Consider the following 25903-nt stretch of genomic DNA (forward strand, 5'->3'; position numbering starts at 1 on the left):
CTGGCAACCACCAATCTGTTTTTGTCTCTATGGTTTTACCTACTCTCGATATTGCATATGAATGGAATCATATGATATGTGACTTTTATTGTCTGTTTTTTTCCACTTAGCATTAACATGTTCAGTGTTCATCCACTTTGTAGCATGTGTCAGACTCCGTTCCTTTCTATGGCTGAGTAATATTCTGTTGATGGAAATTCAGACTGATTCCATCTCTTGATTTTTGTGAATTGTGCTGCTATGAAATGTGTATACACGTATTTGTTTTCGTACCAATTTTTAATGCTTTTGGGTATATACCTAGGAGCAAGATTGCTGGATCATATGGTAATTCTATGTTTAACTTTTTGAGGCCTTGCAAAACTGTTTTTCACAGTTTCTGAACCATTTTACATTCCCACCACCAATGTATGAGGTTTTCATCGATTTGAATTTTGCTAAACTTATTTATCCATATCTGACCTATGCCATTATTTGGCAAAATTAAGCTACCAATAAGCACTTGATGGCTGTCCAATTCAGCAAAGAAGTTGCTCCCATCACTGATGAACAGGTACTGTTTTAACATAAACGCTGGTTGATATTTTTGCTTACGTTAACAAGCATGATGAAAGTGAAACAACAGAGGTGTATTTTTTTGCTGAATTGATTAGCTTCCTGTGTTATTGTTGTTGTTGAGGAATTTGATGAATTTTTACCATTTCTTTTTTTCCTTTATTTCTTCCCCAACCTCCTAATTTATCCCTCTCCTCCCACCTTTCCCCTTTGGTAACCATAAGTTTGTTTTCTAAGTGTGAGTCTGTTTCTGTTTTGTAAATAAGTTTGTTTGTATCATTTTTTAGATTTCACATATAAGTGATACCATATGATATTTGTCTTTCTGTCTGGCTTACTTCACTCAGTATGGTAATTTCTAGGTCTATTCATGTTGCTGCAAATGGCATTATTTGATTCTTTTTTATGGCTGAGTAATATTCCATTGTATATATGTACCACATCTTTATCCATTCATCTGTTGATGGACATTTAGGTCACTTCCATGTCCTGGTTATTGTAAATACTGCTCCAGTGAACATTTGGTGCCTGTAAATATCTTTTCGAATTTTGGTTTTCTCCAGATTTATGCCCAGGAGTGCAATTGCTGGATCATATGGTAGCTCTATTTTTAGTTTTTTTTTTTTTTTTTTTTTTTAATTAATTAATTTATTTATTTATTTTTGGCTGTGTTGGATCTTCGTTTCTGTGCGAGGGCTTTCTCCAGTTGTGGCAAGTGGGGGCCACTCTTCATCGCGGTGTGCGGGCCTCTCACTATTGCGGCCTCTCTTGTTGTGGAGCACAGGCTCCAGACGCGCAGGCTCAGTAATTGTGGCTCACGGGCCTAGTTGCTCTGCGGCATGTGGGATCTTCCCAGACCAGGGCTCGAACCCGCGTCCCCTGCATTGGCAGGCAGATTCTCAACCACTGCGCCACCAGGGAAGCCCTATTTTTAGTTTTTTGAGGAACCTCCATATTGTTCTCCATAGTGCCTGTAACAATTTACATTCCCACCAACAGTGTAGGAGTGTTCCCTTTTCTCCACACCCTCTCCAGCATTTATTGTTTGTAGATTTTTTGATGATGGCCATTCTGACTGGTGTGAGATGATACCTCACTGTAGTTTTGATTTGCATTTCTCTAATAAGTAGCTATGTTGAGCATCTTTTCATGTGTTTGTTGGCCATCTGTATGACTTCTTTGGAGAAATGTCTGTTTAGGTCTTCTGCCCATTTTTGGATTGGGTTGTTTGTTTTTTTGATAATGAGCTGCATGAGCTGCTTGTAAATTGTGGAGATTAATCTCTTGTCTGTTGCTTCATTTGCAAATATTTTCTCCCATTCTGAGGGTTGTCTTTTTGTCTTGTTTACGGTTTACTTTGCTGTGCAAAAGCTTTTAAGTTTCATTAGGTCCCATTTGTTTATTTTTGTTCTTATTCCCGTTACTCTAGGAAGTGGATCAAAAAAGATCTTGCTGCGATTTATGTCAAAGAGTGTTCTGCCTATGTTTTTCTCTAAGAGTTTTATAGTGTCTGGCCTTACATTTAGGTCTTTAATCCATTTTGAGTTTATTTTTGTGTATGGTGTTCATTCTTTTTCATGTAGCTGTCCAGTTTTCCCAGCACCACTTACTGAAGAGACTGTCTTTTCTCCATTGTACATTCTTGCCTCCTTTGTCATAGATTAGGTGACCATATGTATGTGGATTTATCTCTGGGCTTTCTATCCTGTTTCATATTGATCTGTTTCTGTTTTTGTGCCAGTACCATACTGTTTTGATTACTGTAGCTTTATAGTAGAGCCTGAAGTTAGGGAGCCTGATTCCTCCAGCTCCGTTTTTCTTTTTCAAGATTGCTTTGGATATTTGGGGTGTTTTGTGTTTCCATATAAATTAAAAATTGTTTTGTTCTAGATCTGGGAAAAATGTCATTAGTAATTTGATAGGGATTGCATTGAATCTGTAGATTACCTTAGGTAGTGTAGTCATTTTGACAATATTGATTCTCCCAATTTAAGCACATGGTATATCTTTCCATCTGTTTGTGTCATCTTTGATTTCTTTCATTAGTGTCTTACAGTTTTTAGAGTACTGTTTTTGCCTCCTTAGGTAGGTTTATTCTTAGGTATTTTATTCTTTTTGATGCAGAGGTAAATGGGATTGTTTCCTTAATTTCTCTTTCTGATCTTTTGTTGTTAGTGTATAGAAATGCAACAGATTTCTGTGTATTAATTATGTATCCTGCAACTTTACCAAATTCATTGATGAGCTCTAGTTACCATTTATTTCTGGTTATAAATTATTTTCTGGGGAATTCCCTGGTGGTCCAGTAGTTAGGGCTCTGTGCTCTCACTGCCAAGGGCCTGAGTTCGATCCCTGGTCAGGGAACTAAAACCCCACAAGCCATGTGGTGTGGCCATAAATAAATAAATAAATAAATAAATTTCTGTATTTTCCTCAAAATATGGACCATAAGGTTGACTATTACAGAATTTTCTTGCATTTTGTTTACATCAGGATTTTTCCCTAAGAGGTAAAAGAGACCAGAAATCTAGGTGACTGGTTGTGACAGGAAGTATGTTCTTTTTTTTTTTTTTTTTTTTTTAAAGGAAAAGGCTCCTCTTTTTTTTTTTTTTTTAAAGATTTATTTATTTTATTTATTGATTGATTGCTATGTTGGGTCTTCGTTTCTGTGCTAGGGCTTTCTCTCGTTGTGGCAAGCGGGGGCCACTCTTCATCGCGGTGCGCGGGCCTCTCACTATCGTGGCCTCTCTTGTTGCGGAGCACAGGCTCCAGACGCGCAAGCTCAGTAGCTGTGGCTCACGGGCTTAGCCGCTCCGCGGCATGTGGGATCCTCCCAGACCAAGGCTCGAACCCGTGTCCCCTGCATTAGCAGGCAGATTCTCAACCACTGCGCCACCAGGGAAGCCCAGGAAGTATGTTCTTAAGTGCTTCTCACAACTTTTATGTTCTTATATTCTTTCTTTATGGGGTCTTTATTGAGCCTTATTTTGTGAAAATGGAAAATATGGTTATTTTGCTGACATTACAGTATTTTGATACATCCTCAGTTTTTTCATATTTCTACACTGAACAATTTATCTGTGATACGGGAAAGACCTCATATCTCTAAAAAACCACTGTTAGTGTCAGTGAATAGTAAGAAAACAAGGAATATCAAATGGAGTCATCCCATGGTCCATTTACCCAAAATTTCTTCTTTGTTAGTTGCACAAAGGAAAGAACTGCTGGCAGAAGGGAATTACACTACACAAAATGTTTCTGAAACATAAAGAGTTTAAAACTCTCTTGGATTCCTAATTTTTATTTTAAAAAATTCACATTGGAGGGAATTCCCTTCCAGTGGTTAGGACTGTGCACTTCACTGCAGTGGGCATGAGTTTGATCCCTGGTCGGGGAGCTAAGTTTCCTACAAGCCACAGGGCATGACCAAAATAAAAATTCACGCTGGTAACTTTTTTTTTAAAGATTTTTTTTCTTGATGTGGACCATTTTTATTTTATTTTATTTTATTTATTTATTTAAATGGTTCTTTTCTCATTTTTTAAAAGATTTTTATTATTTATGGCTGTGTTGAGTCTTCATTGCTGCACACGGGCTTTCTCTAGTTGCGGCGAGCGGGGGCTACTCCTCATTGCGGTGTGTGGGCTTCTCGTTGCAGTGGCTTCTCTTGTTGCGGAGTGCAGGCTCTAGATGCGCAGGCTTCAGTAGTTGTGGCAGGTGGGCTCAGTAGTTGTGGCTCTGGGTCTCTAGAGCACAGGCTCAGTAGTTGTGGCGCACAGGCTTAGTTGCTCCACGGCATGTGGGATCCTCCCAGACCAGGGCTTGAACCCGTGTCCCCTGCATTGGCAGGCGGATTTTTAACCACTGCGCCACCAGGGAAGTCCCTGATATGTACCACTTTTAAAGTCTTTATTGAATTTGTTTCAACATTGCTTCTGTTTTATATTTTGGTTTTTTGGCCGCGAGGCATATGGGATCTTAGCTTCCCAACCAGGGATCGAACCTGCACCCCCTGCATTGGAAGGTGAAGTCTTAACTACTGGACTGCAAGGGAAGTCCCACGTTGGTGACTTTTTAATTTCAGCTTTTATGAGTTGAATGACAGTGCTTGGCTTTTGGTTTTTGTTTGTTTGTTTGTTTGACAATGCTTGTTTTTTTCTACCCACCCACTCAAACTCTGTACTTCATCGACTTTCTGTCATTCGGTATAATCTGCCTTTTGAGAGACCAAGGAAACTCATCAGAGCATTTTCAGGAGCTTGCTCCCTAAACTTGGAGAAAAGCCATGAGTGTGACTGTTACCACTTAATAGAACGTCCAGATCTTTGTAATTCAGCCACTTTCAGTAAAATCTGTACTGTGGAGAGGAAAACAGCCTATTTCTATTCTTCTATTATAGGTTAGGCTGTATAGCTCCTCTGGTTTGAGCAGAGAGGTCCTTGGATGCCCTAGGTATTTGGGACTCCTTGCAAATACCCTAGGACCAAAACTTGCAATTTTATAGTGCTTTCCCGTGGAGTATTTTTCTTCTTTTGATTTGAGTTAATGATCATTCCTAGTTATTGGATTCATTTTCCAAAAGTAGAAGCATATTTCCTCAATTTTTTGTGTAGTTCACAATGTAATGGATACAGACACAACACTTTAAAAAAATTTTATTGAAGTATTGGTGATTTATAATGTCTTGTTAATTTCTGCAGTACAGCAAAGTGATGCTTCCCTCCTTCATCCCCCTCCCCCTTGGCAACCACAAGTCTGTTCTCTACAGACACAACACATTTTTTTTTTTTTTTTAATTAATAGCTACTCTATTTATTTATTTATTTATTTATTTTTAGCTGTGTTGGGTCTTCGTTTCGTGTGAGGGCCTTCTCCAGTTGCGGCAAGCGGGGGCCACTCTTCATCGTGGTGCGGGGGCCACTCTTCATCGCGGTGCGCGGGCCTCTCACTATCGCGGCCCCTCCCGCTGTGGGACACAGGCTCCAGACGCGCAGGCTCAGCAGTTGTGGCTCACGGGCCCAGTTGCTCCGCGGCATGTGGGACCTTCCCAGACCAGGGCTCGAACCCATGTCCCCTGCATTAGCAGGCAGATTCTCAACCACTGCGCCACCAGGGAAGCCCAACACAACACATTTTTAAGGTCAATCTGATCATGACATTTTTTCCCATCGCTCTATTAAAAGTTTAGACAACCAGCAAAACAAATCAAGTGCTGATCTGTAGCTGATTTGCTTGCTGATTTCCATGTAGAAAATACTCCTATCATGGCTGATTTCATGTATGATGTCATTGGACATGGAGTAGAGAAGAAAGAATGCACATCATTATGTAATGTTTCCACTATAAACGTAAAATAGACGTAAATAACCTTAAAATCATAGATAATAGTAAAATGTAGTATGAATGAGTTTTAAGTATTATCCATATTTTAATATATATAGTTTAATTTTACTAATGACTGTATTTAATGATGGATTTGTAAAATTTCTAAAGATTTAGCAAAATTTGGCTCAGAAGCTTGTAGGATTTGGCCTCAGCACACCACTGATTCTTTCTGATGTAATTTCCTACCGTTCCCCCTCACTACTTTTTTTCTGACCCTTTAAACATGCCAAACTTGTTTGTGTCTTAGGGCCTTTGCCCTTCCTCATCCTTGTACGTGGGTTGTCTTTCCCTCCTAGAGGTTCTTATCCAGGACTCAGTTCTATTGAGTCCTTACGGATGCCTTCCTTACATCTAGTCTAAGTTAGCTTCCCTCTACCCCTTCACCTACTTATTCTTTGTCATTTCACCCAGTTTTAGTTTCTTTTTTGCTCCTGTCATCATCAGAAATTACCTTATGCAGAGCTTCTGAGTTGGTGAACCCGTTGGGGTGCTAGGAGAATGGCTCTCGGAGAGAACATGGAAGCTCCGTGTCCCTTCCCCATACCTTCTGTATGCATCTCTTCCATCTAGCTGTTCCTGAGTTATATCCTTCTTTTTTTTTTTTTTTTTAATTGAAGTGTAGTTGATTTACAATGTTGTGTTAGTTTCTGGTGTACAGCAAAGTGATTTGGTTATACATATATACACATATTCTTTTTCATATTTTTTTTCCATTGTACTTTATCACAGGCTATTGAATATAGTTCCCTGTTCTATACAATAGGACCTTGTTGTTTTATCTATTTTATATATAGTAGTTTGTACCTGCTAATCCCAAACTCCTAATTTATCCCTCCCCCATCCCCTTTCCTCTTTAGTAACCATAAGTTGTTTTCTATGTCTGTGAGTCTGTTTCTGTTTTGTAAATAAGTTCACTTGTGTCATAGTTTAGATTCCACAGGTAAGTGATATCATATGTATTTGTGTTTCTCTTTCTGACTTCACTTAGTATGATAATCTGTAGGTCCATCCATGTTGCTGCACACGGCATTATTTCATTCGTCTTTATGGCTGAGTAGTATTCCATTGTGTATATATACCACAGCCTCTTTATCCCTTCATCTGTTGATGGACATTTAGGTTGCTTCCGTGTCTTGGCTACTGTGAATAGTGCTGCTATGAACATTGGGGTGCATGTATCTTTTGAATTATAGTTTTCTCCAGATATATGCCCAGGAGTGGGATAGCTGGATCCTATGGCACTGAGTTATATCCTTTTATAATAAACTTGGAATTCATTGAGTAAAAAAAAAAGAAATTATCTTATTCATATATTTGTTTGCACATTAATTGTCCCTTACTTCACTAGAACATAAGCTCCAAGAGAACAGGGATCTTATTTCTTGTTCCCCAATGCCTGGAACAGTGACTAGCATATAGTAGGTGTCAATAAATATTTGTTGAATGAAGGAATGAATAAAAGATATAAAAATGTCTTACTAAGACAGTGCTTCACAAAAGCTTGTTCTTTAGCTTAGTCCTTATTAGGTAGAAAAAAATATATGTAATCTTATAGTATTTTGTTTGTATACATTCAGATTAGTTTCCATATTCTGTTTGTTCTTGGATCTTAGATTATATATTACACTAACTTCACCATAGGAGCCATTATTTAGATCAGATTAGAAATGAAACTGTCATGAAAATGTTTATCATCTGTAAGTGAACTTTCTTGATTAGAATTCAAGACAAACCTGCCTCTTCCTGAACTCTATATTATGACAGATTCTGTAATGGTTAGTTGCCCTATAGTATGTTTTAAATTAAGAAGAAAAAGTATATCAAAAATTAGGCTTTTGAAAAAGGTTTTATAATTTAATATTTGAGTGTTTGCTTTTTTTTCAACATAAAAAGAACCCTGAAGGTAAAATTGACATTTAATTGAAAAATTGGTTTTGCTAAGATTTCAAAAGTACTTTTCATCAGTACACCTCTGTAAATACTGGATGTAGTGCCAAATTGCAAGAAAATTGTAATTGCCCCTTTTTCTTTTGTTGAATTACTTTTTTAAGATGATAAATTATCAAACCAGAGTACATTTTAACTTTTGGTGACTAGTGCAGAAAGCATTGAACAGATTTATACTTGACCAAAATGAAGCTTTTGGAGAGTTGGAAATAGAACCCTGGATTTTAGGGTTTTTTGGTTTTTTTTTTCTGTGATGGACTCTGCTTTTTGGTTGCCATTTATTATTTTATTTTAAATACCAAACCTAATATCATTATCTCTTCTTTATTTAGGTTCGATTAGTGATAGTGGACGGTATTGCTTTTCCTTTTCGTCATGACCTAGATGACCTATCCCTTCGTACTCGATTACTAAATGGCCTAGCGCAGCAAATGATCAGCCTTGCAAATAACCACAGATTAGCTGTAAGTATTACTACTAAAGGGAGTTTTATTATAAAGTCAAGTTTATATAAAATGTTAAAGTCTAGGGAATTCCCTGGCAGTCTAGTGGTTAGGATTTCATGCTTCCACTGTAGGGGGCACAGATTGGATCCCTGGTCAGGGAAGTAAGATCCCGCATGCCACGCAGCACGGCCAAAAATAAATAAATAAAAGTAAAAAAATAAAATGTTAAAGTCGAGAAATAGCAAAAATAGAATTTGCTTGACTAAAAGCAAATAATATAGATATACAGTTCTGAATGTAGTTTTGTTTTGGTTTGGTTTCTATAAAAAATATTAAATCCAGTCATAAGTGTTGTATATCAGTTTTCCTGGCAAATAAAAAGCATAATCAAGATGCCATATTATAAAAATGGACTTTGATAAAGAAATGCCATCTTTGATAATTGCATTGTTTTCTTTGTAACATACTTGATGTTTTTCAGGTAAGCTCTTCCAACATCCCCATTTTTCTTTTACTCTTGAGTCTTTGATTATTACATAGTGTATAATCACAGACTCAGACGGATAGAAAAATTACACAGTGTAAACAACCTAGATGTTTAGAGGTGGAGCTAACGCTTCTAGATTTGTAGTGTGAGGAGAGACGTAAAGATAAGTTCAGAAGTAAGGAGATAAAAGGAGTAAGGTAGGGGATTCCCTGGTGGTCAAGTGGTTAGGACTCTGCACTTCCACTGCAGTGGGTGCGAATTCGATTCCTGGTCGGGGAACTGAGATCCTGCATGCTGTGTGTTGTGGCCAAAAAAAACCAAAAACCAAAACAAACAAAAAAAAGGAGTGAGGTAAAAACTTTTTTTTATTGCCTGTTCTCACTTCCCTCTTTGTAATCTCATCCTACCACTGACGCAAATATACACACTTGTCTGGGAGGGAGATGGGAGAAGATCAAACTGCTTACCTTGATTTTCTTGTCTTTACCCCCAGTTAGAGTCCTTTGCACAAGGCTGTAATACATCACTTGTAAATAACTCCTCACTAAAATCATTTCAAAACATACATTTTTTCTTTTGAGTTTTTAGATTTTTTGCCATATGCTGAAAACATAGTGTCCTGTCTTTGAATTATTTCTTGGCATTAATTTGTAATTTAGCATTCTGTTAATATCAGTGAAGAGTCCCCAGTAGGGGGCACTCAAGGTTAATGGGTTGCATGGTTCCTTAGGTTTTTGTTTTTTAACAGAAATAGCTTCATCTTTTCTGACTAAAAAAGTAATCTAGGGAGCTCCCTGGTGGTCTAGTGGTTAGGATTCCAGGCTTTCACTGCCATGGCCTGGGTTCCATCCCTGACTGGGGAACTGAGATCCTGCAAGCTGTGCTGCACGGCGCAGCCAAAAAAAGAAAAAAGTAATCTCAACAACAACATGGAATACTACGCAGTGTTTAAGAGTAATGTAAATATACATGCACTGACATGGAAGAAGATATATCCAGATATATGAGTAAGTGAAAAAATTCAACTTACATAATAATATATTTAGTGTGATCCCAATTTTTGAAGAAAATAGAAGTTATATATGTGCATTTATATTTATACATATGAAGAAAAAGATCTGAAAGGACCAAAACATTTACAGTAGCTACTTCTAGAGGTAGGACTTTGTGGGTTGAGTGCATACTTTCTCCTCTTAGTTTATAAATTCTTCTTTACTTGATTTTTAATTTCCCAGTTAGCATCTATAGAAGCGTGTATGACCTTTGCTAATAAGTACATTTTACAATTTTAAGTTATATTTGCTTGATGTAAAAAAAGTTTTAAGCAATCGAAAGTGTAGGAAGTAAGCAATTATATTATCTATTACCCAGAGATGATTATTGTTGAGTTTGTTGTATATATATTTCCAAACTTATTCTGTGCAAACATAAGCATATTTTTTAAGTGAAATCATATTCAAATCAAGCAAAGCAGTTTTTTGTTTTTCACTTAATATACTATGAATCTCTTCCCATACATACTACTTTATAAATGTACCTTACCTTCACATCTGTATAGTATTCTACTGTATGGTTGTGGCATAGTTTTTTAACCACCTCTCTCTCTATTGATTGTCTTTAAAGTTGGCTCCAGTGTTTCACCATGAAAAACACTGGAGTCAACAACTTGATATATGCTTCTTTGTCCGTGTGTCCAGTTATTTCTGAAAGTATTAAGCCAGTGAGATATCTCTATTTTTAAATCTTTTGTAATATATTATCAAATTGCCCTCAGAAAGCGGATTCCAAAGTATATTCTCTACAACAATGAATGGGAATCCTTTCTTTTTTTTTTTTTTTTTTAGTTCAGTGGGGAAAAGATAAAATTTTATTTGTTGATTTGAATAGTATAAAGAACTCCCATATAACCTTTCCCAAGGTTTGCTTTTTCATTCTTATTCTCTCTCCCCACTCTCTTTCTATACATACACAAACACACACAGAGTTTATGTATATATTTTTCTGAACACTTTGAAAAGAGTTGCATATATCATATCCTTTTATCTGATAATATTCAGTGTGTATTTCCTAAGAACAAGAATATTCTCGTATGTGTCCACAGTATAGTTATCAAATGTAGGAAATTTAATATTGATACAGCACTTTAATATATAATCCATATTCCTGTTCTGTCAATTATCCCAATGATGTCCTTCACAGCAAATTTTTCCCGTTCTTTTTGCCAACTGGAATCGCATATTGCCTTTAGATGTTGTATCTCTTTAGTTGCCTTTCTTTGTTTTTTTTTTTTTAATTTTACTTATTTATTTATGGCTGTGTTGGGTCTTCGTTTCTGTGCGAGGGCTCTCTCTAGTTGTGGCAAGCGGGGGCCACTCTTCATCGCGGTGCGCGGGCCCCTCACCATCGCGGCCTCTCCTGTTGCGGAGCACAGGCTCCAGACTCGCAGGCTCAGCAATTGTGGCTCATGGGCTCAGTTGCTCCGCGGCATGTGGGATCCTCCCAGACCAGGGCTCGAACCCGTGTCCCCTGCATTGGCAGGCAGACTCTCAACCACTGCGCCACCAGGGAAGCCCCCTTTCTTTGTTTTTGTGACATTGCTGTATTTTGAAGAATAGAAGCCAGTGATTTTAGAGATTATCTCTTAATTTTGGGTTTCTGTGGGGACTTCCCTGGCCATCCAGTGGTTAAGACTCCATGCTCCCAGTGCAGGGGCACGGGTTCAATCCCTGGTCGGGGAATTAAGATCCCACATGCCACATGGCGTGGCAAAAAAAAAAAAAGTTACAATTTCGGGTTTCTGTGATGTTTCCTCTTGATTAGATTCCAATTATACTTTTTTTCTAAAATAGGAGATAGACTTTTTTTGGAGATATTTTGATTTACAATATTATATTAGTTTCATGTGTATAACATGCATGAGAATTCTTGTTTTCCCACTTTTTTACCAACTTTGAGTTTTTTAAGTCTTTGCAGACTGATATGGAGAGAGTCCTTTTAGAGATGCATTTATTTGATTATTATCAGAAAAAAATTTAACAGCTCTATTAGATATAATTAACATAGCATAAAATTAACCCTTTTAAAGCATAGTTTAGTGCTTTTTAGTATATTTGCAGAGTTGTGCAACCATCACAGCTATCTAATTTTAGAACATTTCCATCACCCCAAAAAGAACTCCCTTACCCATTAACCATCATTCCCCATTGCACCCTCCCTTCAGCCACTAACAACCACTAGTCTGCTTTCTGTCTCTATGGATTTGTCTTTCTGGATATTTTATATAAATAGAATCATACAATATGTGGTCTTTTATGTCTGGCTTCTTTCACTTAGCATAGTGTGTTCAAGATTCATCCATGTCGTGGCATGTATCTACATCCTTTTTATGTCTGAATAATTTTGCATTTTATTGATAGACCACATTTTGTTTATTCATCCGTTGAAGGACATTTGGGCAGCAGAAGTATTTTTAAAGCAGTGAAGTTTATAATTTTAAAGTGATTATTACTTCACTATTTTTTTTTTAAATTAATTTATTTATTTTTGACTGCGTTGGGTCTTCGTTGCTGCGCACGGACTTTCTCTAGTTGCGTTGCTGTGCGTGGGCTTCTCATTGCGGTGGCTTCTCCCGTTGTGGAGCACTGGCTCTAGGCGTGTGGGCTCAGTAGTTGTGGTGCACTGGCCTAGTTGCTCCGTGGCATGTGGGATCTTCCCAGACCAGGGCTCGAACTCGTGTACTTTGCATTGGCATGCAGATTCTTAACCACTGCGCCACCAGGGAAGTCCCCACTTCACTATTTTAAGACCCATTCTTTTTAATTTTTTTTGGCCGTGCTGCGCAGCTTGTGGGATCTCAATTCCCTGACCAGGGATTGAACCCCAGGCCATGGCAGTGAAAGCCCATAATCCTATCCACTAGTCCACTAGGGAACTCCCAAGACTCATTCTTTAGGAGCTTGGAGTAATCACACAGTAATTTTCATTTATGTCATGGTAAACCCAACATTTTTGCAGAAATACTGTTAATTATAAGTATATGCTAACAACGCAAATTCTGATTTTGGGATGTTGAACAACTGGTAAGCCAGTATGTCTATTTACAATTTCCTCAAGATGTGTAATGGATAATGTGTAAGATGTGTATGTAATATTCTCTAAACCAATGCTGTCTGGTATAACTTTCTGCAAAGAAGAAAATGCTCAGGACTTCCCTGATGGCACAGTGGTTTAGAATCCACCTGCCAATGCAGGGGACACGGGTTTGATCCCTGGCCTGAGAAGATCCCACATGTCAAGGAGCAACTAAGCCTGTGCGCCACAACTACTGAGCCTGTGCTCTAGAGCCCACGAGCCACAACTACTGAGCCCACGCGCCGCAACTACTGAGCCCACGCGCCGCAACTACTGAAGCCTGCGCACCTAGAGCCTGTGCTCTGCAACAAGAGAAGCCACCACAATGAGAAGCCCGCCTACCGCAATGAGGAGTAGCCCCCGCTCGCCGCAACTAGAGAAAGCCTGAGTGCAGCAACAAAGACCCAACGCAGCCAAAAAAAAAAAAAAGATGAAAATGCTCAGTCTGATACAGTAGTTCCATGGGTGTTGAGCACTTGAAATGTGGCTAATGCTTCAGAGGAAGTGAATTTCTAGTTTTAATTAATTTAGTTTTAAAAAACTATATATGGCTCATGGCTGCAGAATTGAATAGTGCACCTTTAACCAAAAAGTGTTGGTGTAAGTAAATATCCCAGTTGCTAAAGATTAAACACTTGATAGTGTGTAAAGAGTATTATTCAACATGTTGTGGATGCCGGTAAGACATATATTTTAGTGAATTACCAATTTAAATTCCTGCTTAGCTTGTTCTAAGATACCTGGAATAAGGTAAAACATGGGAAAACCACTATGGCACTTAAGGGGAGAGGAACTAGGAGGAAGTGCTGTCATCCAGTTTGTGCCTGACTGAGTTCTAGATGGATCACAGATTTCTCCTTCGTAGATAAACAAAAACTTTAGGGTGTTGACCACTGTGGTGGGAAGAGCCAAACAGCCTTTTCTTTTCAGTTTTCTTAAGAAATAGATGTCTTTTTTAGAATAGGTTCTTTTCTCATTGCTTTTCTTAGAAGTTCTTTATCAGTTTCAGCTTGGAGTAGTATCTGTCTTATTTCTGGAGGGAAGATCTGTATTGGAACAATATTTAAAATAACCATTTCTGGAGAATTTTGGATGAGAAGGTGCCAGATAATCTGACTTTTACTGTATTAAGTTAGCCTTAAACACTTTCTTTTTTCTCTACTCTAAAATTACTATCTTTGGGGACTTCCCTGGTGGTCCAGTGGTTTAGACTCCACGCTTCCACTGCAGGGGGCACGGATTCGATCCCTGGTTGAGGAACTAAGATCCCACATGCCATGCAGTGCAGCCAAAGAATAAGTAAATAAAATAAAATTACTATCTTTCTAAACATGGAATCTTTTCTATAGGCCACAATTTAATCCAAAAGAATTAGCAATATTTTTAGCCTTGAGGGCATCTGTGAGTAAGGCAACACCTATATCTCTATTACCAGCAGACTAGCGTAGTCATAATTTTTGGGTCAGTTGATCTGTTACTGGGTTTTATTTTTTCCCAGTTCTTCTAATTATACTGTGCTCTCTTTATGATTGTAGATCTCTTCTCATAATTCTTTGCCTCAGTTTTTTTTTTCTTTTCTGTAAAATCGTAAATGGTAATACTGTCTCTCCCCTAAAAGTATAAACATTGAGTTATTTATTAAGGATTTTATATTCCTTTGAATAAATGTATTCTAGAGAGGCAACAGTGGTAAAGAACACAGACTGCCATGTTTCCTGTGCTCCTAGTTATGAAGTTTTTACACATGGTCTCTTTAGACCTTTATGTATTATCTACTATATTTTTTTTCTTCCATCATCACAATAAGAACTTCTTTGTTCTAGTCTGTTAAAAAATGTTTTATATTCAGTAGAATCATGTATTCAGATAATTTTACTCATTTTTATGGGTAATATCTAAAAAATATATCAGAAAAGTTTTCATTACCTACATATACCTTTCTTTAAATTAGATTATATTCAGAATACTAAAATCACGTGACTATTTCCTTGATAAATTTGGGAGGAGACTCACCTAATTTTCTCACATTTTGCTTTTGTAGGTAATTTTAACCAATCAGATGACAACGAAGATTGATAAAAATCAGGCCTTGCTGGTTCCTGCACTGGGTAGGCAATTAATCAAATAAACATTTTTAGTTAAATACATTTTTTTCTACCTCTTTCATTTGATGCTGGTTGAGTCCTGTAAGCTCCATGAAAGTGGAGAAGACTGTCTTATTCATTGATAAATCTTAGCGTGGAGCACAGTACCTTTAGATACTGACTCATCCTTTCAGATGTTTAACATTTATTGAGCATCTACTCTCTGGCAACTCTTGTGTCAGGTACTTAGCATATAAATATTCATAAGATGACTCCCTCAGAAAGCACACAGTCTTAGGCAGGAGGAGTGGTGAATCCATTTAAATACAAATCAAACTGTAATGAATAGACTTATGACTCTTTCTAACCTTACTCGGGGCTTTGTTAGAACACAGTGCTTCAAGGTTCATGTATACTAAAATCTTTAAGAATATTCTGTCAGAGCTTTTGCTTTTCTTCTGGTGGTCTGAAATACGTTATTAAGCCTGATGATAAGGAAGATTGACAAACATGTTGACTCAAACTATAAAGTTTTCTAAAAGCAAATAGAGGATAGTGATAATGATCTGCAGTATTTCCACAGATAGGTGAAAATCTATTAATCTCAGGATGTTACCCATGTACCAGGTTTTTTGAAACCAAATATACTTTCGTTATGTTAAATTAAGTAAAGTAAAACTGTATTTGGTCAGAGGCATTCTGAGAGACTTATAACTTAGTCAGTTACCATGTTCTTTTTCCCTCAGGGGAAAGTTGGGGGCATGCTGCTACAATACGACTAATCTTTCATTGGGACCAGAAGCAAAGGTCTGTATAGAAATAAGTTAATAATTCTGAGTATTGGGTTGATTACACTGAACATTTATCAGTTTCTTAGAGCTAGTCCAGTGGATGAGATCTACAGTACCCCATGAACTAAAGCTTTTGTTGCCTTCATTACCTAGAGCAAACATAGAAACATGTTGTTATACTGCACATTTAACTACCTAGGAAATTCTTTGGAATATTTAAATGATGGGGTGCTCCTGAAATGAGTAGGTGGCCAAAGAATGCTACCTTCTAAAGCTCTTTGAAATCAAGTACCATTTATTAACCATGCAGAGGGAGGTAGGTACTCTGTGTTCCTGGAAGGGATTGAAAGAAGAGTAAAATCAGGACAAAAGGAAAACTTTGAGGTTAGCTTTAGGACTAATTTATGTGGAAAATAGGATGGTTTTTCTTAGTTTGTTAATGTATTTCCTGTATGAAATTGTGTCTGTTTTTGTTTTCTTTTATATTTTCCTGTCCTACTTTTATTATCCAGTTACTTACTTGCCTTTCACAAGTATTGTTCTTTAAAATAAAACTGTGGCAGCATGAAACCTTTGTTTTTAAAGCTGCTGAGCAAGTGAACAAACCACCTTTCATTTTTTTAAAATAGGCAATTGAAAGCCATGGAGTCTTTTATTCTATACTTCTAGAAATGTCAGATTTATGCCAACATCTCTGCTTTGAAGTTAATTGGTATAACCTAGATAACTTGGTTTGGAAATACTCCAATGGGGAAATTGAGACAGCATGTGGGCAAAAATGGAAAAAAGGATTGCTTAAATACATATTGGGTCTGGTCAGAGATACTATTTCTTTTTCTGCATTTCTTCATTCTTGTACAAAGTGAAAAAAATCAAGCCTGACCAAGTTAGGTTTTACTGACCCTGAGCTCATAGCTGACCCTATTATAGTTGTATACATCTTTTATAACTAGTTCATGCAGTTTGTGTCTCTTTTAAAGCTGGCATTTCCAAAGACCTCAGGTAACTTTTTTTCCCCATTACACATAGTTCTTTACATTCAACTCCCATCCCCCCAATTCTGTAAATAAGTCATTGTGTTCTGGATTCACAAAAGCAGTTCTTTTCTCAGCAACAAACCGTATTGTAAAGATTTGGCAGCAGTTCTCCAGAAGAGAGTCTTTTGAACATATCGCTTATATTTTCCCAGATTTAGGTTTCTGTAAAGCACATCCCACTATTTAAATGTTATTAGAAGTTCCCGTTGAGCTAGTATACAGTAGTAGTCTTCCACTATTATTCTAGTATTACATACTCACTAATAGAATACATCTAAGAAGTGAGAAAAATAATAGGAGCAGAGAAAGATGTTTCTTTCATCTTTTTATGCATTTGTCAGAAGGAGAAGTTTGCTGCCTTTGTCAAATTCTAGAAGTTAGCATTGGTTAGGCACCCATGAGATCAGAAAATCATGCTTACTTTCTTAAGAGTTAACCATTTTATGACTTCAGCTTCTTACTAATCCTTCCCAAGAAATTAGACAGTGGCGTAGAACACTGACATTGAATAGATAGACTTAGGGGAAATGTGCTGTTCTATGAATTTTTACCTGTATCCCATACTATCATTTTAATAAGTGCTTGCTTGTGCTAGGTATTTAACTGGGTACCTTATATACAACATTTCATATAATCCCTTCAGTAACTCTTTTAAAAAAACTTAAATATGGTTGATACACACTATTATGGAAGTTACAGGTGTACAGTATAGTGATTCACAATTTTTAAAGGTTATGCTCCATTTATAGTTATTATAAAATATTGGCTATATTTGCTGTGTTGTACAGTGTATCCTTGTAGCTTATTTTATACATAGTAGTTTGTACCTCTTAATCGCCTACTCCTGTATTGCCCCCTCCCTCTCCCCGCTGGTAACCACTAATTTATTCTATATATCTGTGAGTCTTTCAATAACTCTTTGAAAACACTGTACCAATTATCATTAACAGTGAGAAGATCAAGGCCCAGAAAGATTAAAAAGTAGTAAATAATAGCTACCATTTTTTGAATATTTATTAACTGTTCTTTATTATGCTAAGTGCTTGGTGTGTGTATATATATAATTTCATTTTATTTTCCAAATAACTCTATGAAATAGGTAGTAGTATCCACATTTTTTAGCTGACTTTATAATAGAGTCCATTCCTTTTCTCCTATAATTGCTGTTTCTAGAATGTAATTGTATTATTGCATTGATCGCCAGCGAATCTGAAGGTATAGCTCTTATCCTCCTTTTTAGGTAAAAACCTTTTTCTAATGATATATGATAGATATATGATAAGTACTGTACATACTTTATAGAATCAGAATAAGTTGACCTCATTTAATAAAATCAACATAGTTTTGTTCTTCATTGTTTGAAATCTGATATCTTTAAGTTATTAAAGTTGCATGAAATCTTGTATGTGTTTTAAAATTTAGTTTATCTTGAAAGATTGGAAATAGAAATTCATGCTGGGGGAAAATAGTTATAAAAATGAACACTTCTAGTTTGAGCAGAAAACTGAAGACCTTGACTAGCCAAATTTATGTTGAGAATTGAATTTAAGTGTTCCACCTCATGCCCCAGTCCCCATCTTCACTAGAAACACCTGATTTTTACCCTTTGATTAATAATGGAATAACATTCCAATAGTTACTAAGAGAAATACTTTTGTCTCTGTCCGGTATGTTGTGTGGGTTTTCCTCCAGTTTGCATATTCATGATAATATGAGGCCAAGATTGTTCAGAATTATACCACTCTTTGCCAAGGAGATCTGGTGGTAGAGTGGAGTAATACATCAACACCCCCACACAGTGTTTCATATGTGTCTCAGTTTTAAAGCACAAATTGTGCTTCTGTCCTGTTTCTTCCTGACCTAAACTATGTAGTTCAGCCATATGTTAAGCTTCATCTCAGCTGGGGCCATGAGCCAAGTGATTCTTTGGTTTAGTTTGTTGTTTAAAAAGATCTCTTGAGATGCAGACATGAAATATAAATTTTATTTTTACCTAGAAATTTGAGGAAGATTTTCAACCTGAATACTTAATGCCCACTTGATGTTAGGATTATTAATAAACATATAAATGCTTCTTAAAATCTTATTTGCTTTTTAATAATTTTCTCAGAAAAGTTGGATGTACTGGGTACCTTTTTGGACATATGGTGATATGAGGTGATTTAGATACTAATTTTTCAGAAGGTTAGCTAATTTTTGTTTTATTGGATCAAAAAGAGTGTGTTTTTTTAATAAAATAGATTTAAATACACCATACCTCTATTTTTTCTGTTTTATTTTGCGTTAAAGATAGACCATCAGCCCTAAAGCATTGTAAAAGTTGATGATTTCACTCACTCCCTAACACAATTATTCTTATATTACATATTACTTAACAGTTATTTTATTTATGCATACAGTTGCTATTACAAAGATATGACATGTTGGATTCTTCTATTCTCATCCTGAAAGAACAAACCTGAAAGCTAATGGATGATGGTCTCTGAGTGCTCCTCTTTTGAATTATGCCTGAGTAGGGGCCAATTTCAAAATTAAGAGAGTACCATCATAAACCAAGATGTCTTTTTGAATTATTTTTGAAAACAAATCAACATTATATTACATTTAAAGAAATGATCCGTTTAACTCTGAGAGGCTATGATTTTTCTCTAAGTTAGAATCCTCATTTTGTACAGTTATATCAGTTTTTTAAAATTGTGGTAAAGTAGGGAATTCCCTGGCGTCCAGTGGTTAGGACTCTGCACTTCCACTATAGGGGGGCACAGGTTCGATCCCTGGTCAGGGAACTAAGATCCTGCATTCTGCATGCTGCGGCCAAAAAAAAAATTGTGGTAAAGTACATATAACATAAAATTTACCATTTTAACCATTTAAGTGTACGATTCTGTGGCATGAAGTACATTCATATTATTTTACAGTCATCACCACCATCCATCTCCAGAACTTTTTCATCTTCCCAAACTGAAACTCCATGCTTATTAAATACTAATTCCCCATCCTCCCCTCCTACCAGCCCTTGGGAACCACCATTCTACCTTCTGTCTCTATGAATTTGACTGCTCTAGGCACCTCATATAAGCAGAAGCATACAATATTGGTCCTTTTGTGACTGGCTTTATTTGACTTAGCGTAAAGTCTTCAAGGTTCATTGTAGCATATGTCAGAATTCCTTTCCTTTTTAAGACTGAGCAATATTCCATGGTATGTATATACCACCTTTTGTTTATCCATTCATCTGTCAGACACTTGGGTTGCTTCTACCTTTTAGCTATTGTGAATAAATTATATCAGTTTTAAAGTAATTTTTAAAAGGCACTTTAAAAGTTTTTGCTTAGGGACTTCCCTGGCGGTCCAGTGATTAAGACCCCATGCTTCCACTGCAGGGGGTGCGGGTTTGATCCCTGGTCAGGGAACTAAGATCTCACATGCTACACGGTGTGGCCAAAAAAAAAAAAAAAGTTTTTCTTATACAGTTGACCAGCGAACAACAAGGGTTTGAATTGCATGGGTCTACTTACACGCAGATTTTTTTCAATAAATGTAGTATCTGTATTTTCATTTTACAGATCTTTATGTGTGGGGAAAAGTTTTTTTGTGTTCAATTAGAGATCAAAGTATGTGGAGTTAAAAGAACTAGGGTTTTGAGTCCTGATTCTATCTAAACGGTTTCAGCTTCCTGCCCTTGGGTGACTCATTTATCAGTTCCTTTGTTTTTGAAGCAGAGTATTCGGATTTTGGACTGCGTGGGGGTTGGTGCCCCTAACCCCTGCATTGTTCAAGGGTCAACTGTATTTGTTGCTGTTACGGTATTTGAGCATAGTTAATAAGAGTTTAGAATTTTATTTCTCAACTACTTTCAGCTTTCAGTTTTATATTATTTACTTTGTAGAGTACACAGTAAAATCATACCTAAACAGACCTTGTCCTGTTTTGACAGCGATTTTTCTGAACCTAAGTATTTTGAAAGAATGTGTTTTCCTAGATTATTTGTATTAGTATAATATGAGTATGTGTTCCTCATTTAAATACCAAGAAATTATATTAATATTTCCATTATAACACATAAAAAAATACACAATTACTGTAGAAAGATGTAGATAACCAAACAAAAAAACAACTTTTACCTTGTAACAGCAACTTTACTTTTTTTTTTTGTTTTTTGTTTTTTAATTTTTATTTATTATTTATTTATTATGTTTACTTTTGGCTGTGTTGGGTCTTTGTTTCTGTGTGAGGGCTTTCTCCAGTTGCGGCGAGTGGGGGCCACTCTTCATCACGGTGCACGGGCCTCTCACTATCGCGGCCTCTCTTGTTGCGGAGCAGAGGCTCCAGACGCTCAGGCTCAGTAGTTGTGGCTCACGGGCCCAGTTGCTCCACGGCATGTGGGATCTTCCCAGACCAGGGCTCGAACCCGTGTCCCCTGCATTGGCAGGCAGATTCTCAACCACTGCGCCACCAGGGAAGCCCCCAACTTTACTTTTTGATTGTAGTTTTTTTTGTTGTTGTTGTTTGTTTTAATATTTATTTATTTATTTTGGCTGCGCCGGATCTTAGTTGCAGCATGCATGCGGGATCTAGTTCCCTGACCAGGGATCAAACCCAGACCCCCTGCATTGGGAGCACGGAGTCTTACCCACTGGACCACCAGGGAAATCCCTTTGATTGTAGTCTTTTAGTAATTTTTCTATATAATGTATATATACAAACTTACTCATAAATGTGGGCTCATACAGTATAATTTATACTTCATATATTATTAATATTTTCCAATCTCATTAAATATTTTCTTCCACTTTATTTTCTTAAGTGTAAATAGTATCTTGTCATGTATAAAATAATTTATTTGAATCAGTCATTGGCCTTTTTGGTTGTTTTAAAATTTCACTTATGTAAACAAATCTATTATTATATGTAATAATTATTACATGTATACATATAGCTGTTGTTTTAAGGGAGTATTTTTGATATTTCTTTGCTTTCTGTGTTCTTAGAGAACAAAATAATAGAATTATATAGTAAAAAGCTATGAGTTTAAATTAAAAAATCAGTCGTCTGAACTAATTAATTAAGATCATGTGTTTGTGTACATTTATTCTTTTTCTCTAAGCAGGTTGGCAACATTGTACAAATCACCAAGCCAGAAGGATGCTACAGTACTATTTCAAATCACAGTCAGTATTATTTGATTAGAGTGGGATTTTGGTGTTAGTGGGCAGTAATTATCTGAAGAGAGCATTTACAAATTGCTTCTGTTAACTTCTGTAGGCAGCAAGCATATTTGAGGACAGCTTTTGATGCTTAGAACATTATCCCCAAAACAGATTAGTATATGTAAAGAATTCTCTAGTCACAATTGAACTGAAATTTATTCTTAAGAACAGAGGAAATACTTATTTGTAAGGGAGTGTGTTCCATGCCATGTGTAATGTCAGGATATTAGATTTTTAAAGTAAAGGTCGTTAAAGATCTTCAGAAAAGAAAAAAATACCAGCATTACTCATTTTGATCTGCACATATTATAGACCTATCATAGCCATCAAATATATCCCACTTTTTTCTTTTTTTATTGACGTATAGTTGATATGTAATATTATATAAGTTACACATGTACATTATAGTGATTCACAATTTTTAAAGGTTATACTCCATTTATAGTTATTGTAAAATACTGGCTATATTCCCCATGTTGTACAATAATATTCTTGTAGTTTATTTTATGCATAGTGTTGTAGTTTGTACATCTTAATCCCCTACCTCATTATTGCCCCTCCCCACTTTCCTCTTCCCACTGGTGACCACTAGTTTGTTCTCTATATCTGTGAGTCTGCTTCTTTTTTGTTGTATTCACTAGTTTCCTGTTATTTTTTTAGATTCCACATATAAGTGAAATATATCCCACTTTAAAGTGTTAATTTTCCAGTAATTTTACATCATAGAAAATACATTTTTGGCTAAAATAATGCATATTTATCGATAGTGTTGAATCAGATATATTCTTGGCGTCTCATTTTTTAAGGACAAAAACAGAAATAGAAGGAGATTCTGAAACTGAATTATCTACTTAGTCTTTGCACTGCCCAGGTGTATTTAAAGTATCTAATCGGGACATTTTATTTTAGAGTATTTATTTATTTTTATTGGGATATAGTTGTTTTACAATGTTGTGTTAGTTTCTGCTGTACAGCAAAGTGGAGTTCCCTGTGCTATACAGCAGGTTCTCATTAGTTATCTGTTTTATACGTATTAGTGTATATATGTCAATCCCAATCTCCCAATTCATTAGAGTATTTAATTGTGAAAATATTTCTAAAGTACCTAAGTAATTAGTGCATGTTACTTCCTTTCACCTCTTCCAATAGAGCCACTGTAAAGTTTGTTAGGATTGACTTTTAGAGAATATTTTTATAATGTACTATATTTCTGTGTATGTGTATATATAAGTAAATACATACACATACTCTAGATAAAAATTACCCTATTATAGCCCTGGCTATCTTTGAGGTTTATCCTCTTCATTCACAGTGATTGATAACTTCTATCCCAAGAATAAAGTAGCTCTTTTATCAATTACTTTAAAATATTTGGAAGACCAGTTGTTATTTTAGATGTTCTTAAAGCATACTTGTATATTTTTTCATCTTGCAGCCTCAGGGATTTAGAGATGCTGTTGTTGCTACTGCACGTTCATTGCAAACAGAAGGTTCATTGAATATCCGGAAGCGGTCACGGGACTCAGAGGAAGAAAAGGAATCCAAAGACTAGTCTCAGAGTATACATATGTATTGATGCTGTGAGAGATGCAGTGCTTACAAGTAGTAGACTCGTTACTTTAGAATATAAACACTATGGCGTGAATGAATCCAGTCTATATTAAGTGAATGGTGAGTGAATGGATCAGGTCTATATTAAGTGAAAATACTTAACAAATAGGATTCTCTGAAAGAGTTTTTCTAAACTAAGCAGTGTTCTACAGTTGTATTTAACCCTGTTTTCATTTTCAGTAACATTCAGTAGAGATGATACAGGTATTGTATTTTGCAAATGTGGAAAGCTGATCGCTTATGGCCAATCTGAATTTAATATTCAGACTGTTTTTTCCTCCTTTCTTTGCCAATTGCCTAGACATTTCTAGGAAGAAAAGATTTTTTTCACATTCCTATTGTGCTCTCCTCTTTAAATGTAGCTTTGATAATTCTCAAAAATGACATGTTTCTATTATGAAGAAAAGCCAGCACCATGAGTCAGCATATCATTACATTCAGTTTATGAGTAGGATACAAATTTTGGATGACCAGTCTGATTTTAGTGACCCCAATCCTAAAATCGAAGTCATTTGTTCAGTTTTTAATGTTATTTTGTAACATTAAAGGAAGGACTTTGGAGTTGTTATCCCATCTAGAACATTGACTGGAACATATATCTATGTTGTCAAGTTGATAAGCTTACAGTCATTTATTTCTATATTTTTGAAACATGGTGTGATCCAGTTCTAGGTGTATTGACATTTTCCTTTGAATAATCTTAATACTGCTTGAATAAATTAAAAATTTGGATTCTTGAGTGGTTTCAAAATTTTAAAATGTTTTGGTACCTGGTTCTTAGTGCTTCTTAATTCATTTACAAAATTTACTTTGACTCCCAGTGGAAGAAAATTATTTAAGTAATTGAATATTATATACCGTGACAACCATATTTTCCAGACTTTAGTGACAGTTGGTATTTCCTGTCCCAGACTGAACACTAAATTCATAAAATTTTAAAAATGTAATTATTCTGTAATTGATTATACATAGACTAACCATAGTTGGCAAGGACTTTTTAAAGAATGAAAATAGGCACTGCTAACAATTATACCAGGACATAAATCAGGACTGTCCCAGGCAAATCAGGCTTATGGTCATCCTAATTATGTAAGACTAATTTCAAATGACTACTTTAGTATAGGATAACTAATTGTAACTATCTTATTTTTGAGGGCTTTAAGGCATATGTTTTTATTATAATTAATGAAGTCATTTTAAAAAATTACCTGTCATTTTATAGTCTATCTACTCAAATCATAACATCAAGAGTAAGGGGGTTGTTAAGTGATAAATATCAGTGTTACCAGGCATCAGATACTGTTAAGAGGCCATTTTATAAAGCATTATAATACTGTACTTTAAAAGAACTATGAGACCCCAAAATGGATTAAAGACCTAAATGTAAGGCCAGACACTATCAAACTCTTAGAGGAAAACATAGGCAGAACACTCTATGACATAAATCACAGCAAGATCCTTTTTGACCCACCTCCTAGAGAAATGGAAATAAAAACAAAAACAAATGGGACCTAATGAAACTTAAAAGCTTTTGCACAGCAAAGGAAACCATAAACAAGACAAAAAGACAACCCTCAGAATGGGAGAAAGTATTTGCAAATGAAGCAACTGACAAAGGATTAATCTCCAAAATTTACAAGCAGCTCATGCAGCTCAATATCAAAAAACAAACAACCCAATCCAAAAATGGGCAGAAGACCTAAATAAACATTTCTCCAAAGAAGATATACAGATTGCCAACAAACACATGAAAGAATGCTCAACATCATTAATCATTAGAGAAACGCACATCAAAACTACAATGAGATATCATCTCACACCAGTCAGAATGGCCATCATCAAAAAATCTATAAACAATAAATGCTGGAGAGGGTGTGGAGAAAAGAGAACACTCCTACACTGTTGGTGGGAATGTAAATTGAAACAGCCACTATGGAGAACAGTATGGAGGTTCCTTAAAAAACTAAAAATAGAACTACCATACAACCCAGTAATCCCAGTACTGGGCATATACCCTGAGAAAACCATAATTCAAAAAGAGTCATGTACCAAAATGTTCACTGCAGCTTTATTTACAATAGCCAGGACATGGAAGCAACCTAAGTGTCCATCAACAGATGAATGGATAAAGAAGATGTGGCACATATATACATGGAATATTACTCAGCCATAAAAAGAAGCAAAATTGAGTTATTTGTAGTGAGGTGGATGGACCTAGA

At 36.0% G+C, this 25903-nt stretch overlaps 1 protein-coding gene across 3 annotated transcripts in view; it reads left to right on the plus strand.

The window, feature by feature from the left end:
• The window catches only part of RAD51C (RAD51 paralog C), a 34299-nt gene extending 9938 nt beyond the window's left edge, over positions 1-24361 (plus strand). Inside the window, exons 5-9 of one of the 3 annotated variants that reach the window (XM_059906362.1) lie at positions 8220-8351; positions 14993-15059; positions 15782-15842; positions 21971-22034; positions 23509-24361. In XM_059906362.1, the coding sequence (XP_059762345.1) occupies positions 8220-8351; positions 14993-15059; positions 15782-15842; positions 21971-22034; positions 23509-23625 (441 nt within the window). In that variant the 3' untranslated portion in view covers positions 23626-24361. The remainder of the gene's footprint in view (positions 1-8219; positions 8352-14992; positions 15060-15781; positions 15843-21970; positions 22035-23508) is intronic. The other 2 variants (XM_059906363.1, XM_059906364.1) reach the window with 2 other exon arrangements.
• The last annotated feature ends 1542 nt before the right edge of the window (positions 24362-25903 follow it).

This window comes from Balaenoptera ricei, chromosome 20 (genome assembly GCF_028023285.1).
Source record: "Balaenoptera ricei isolate mBalRic1 chromosome 20, mBalRic1.hap2, whole genome shotgun sequence".
Lineage (NCBI taxonomy): Eukaryota > Metazoa > Chordata > Mammalia > Artiodactyla > Balaenopteridae > Balaenoptera > Balaenoptera ricei.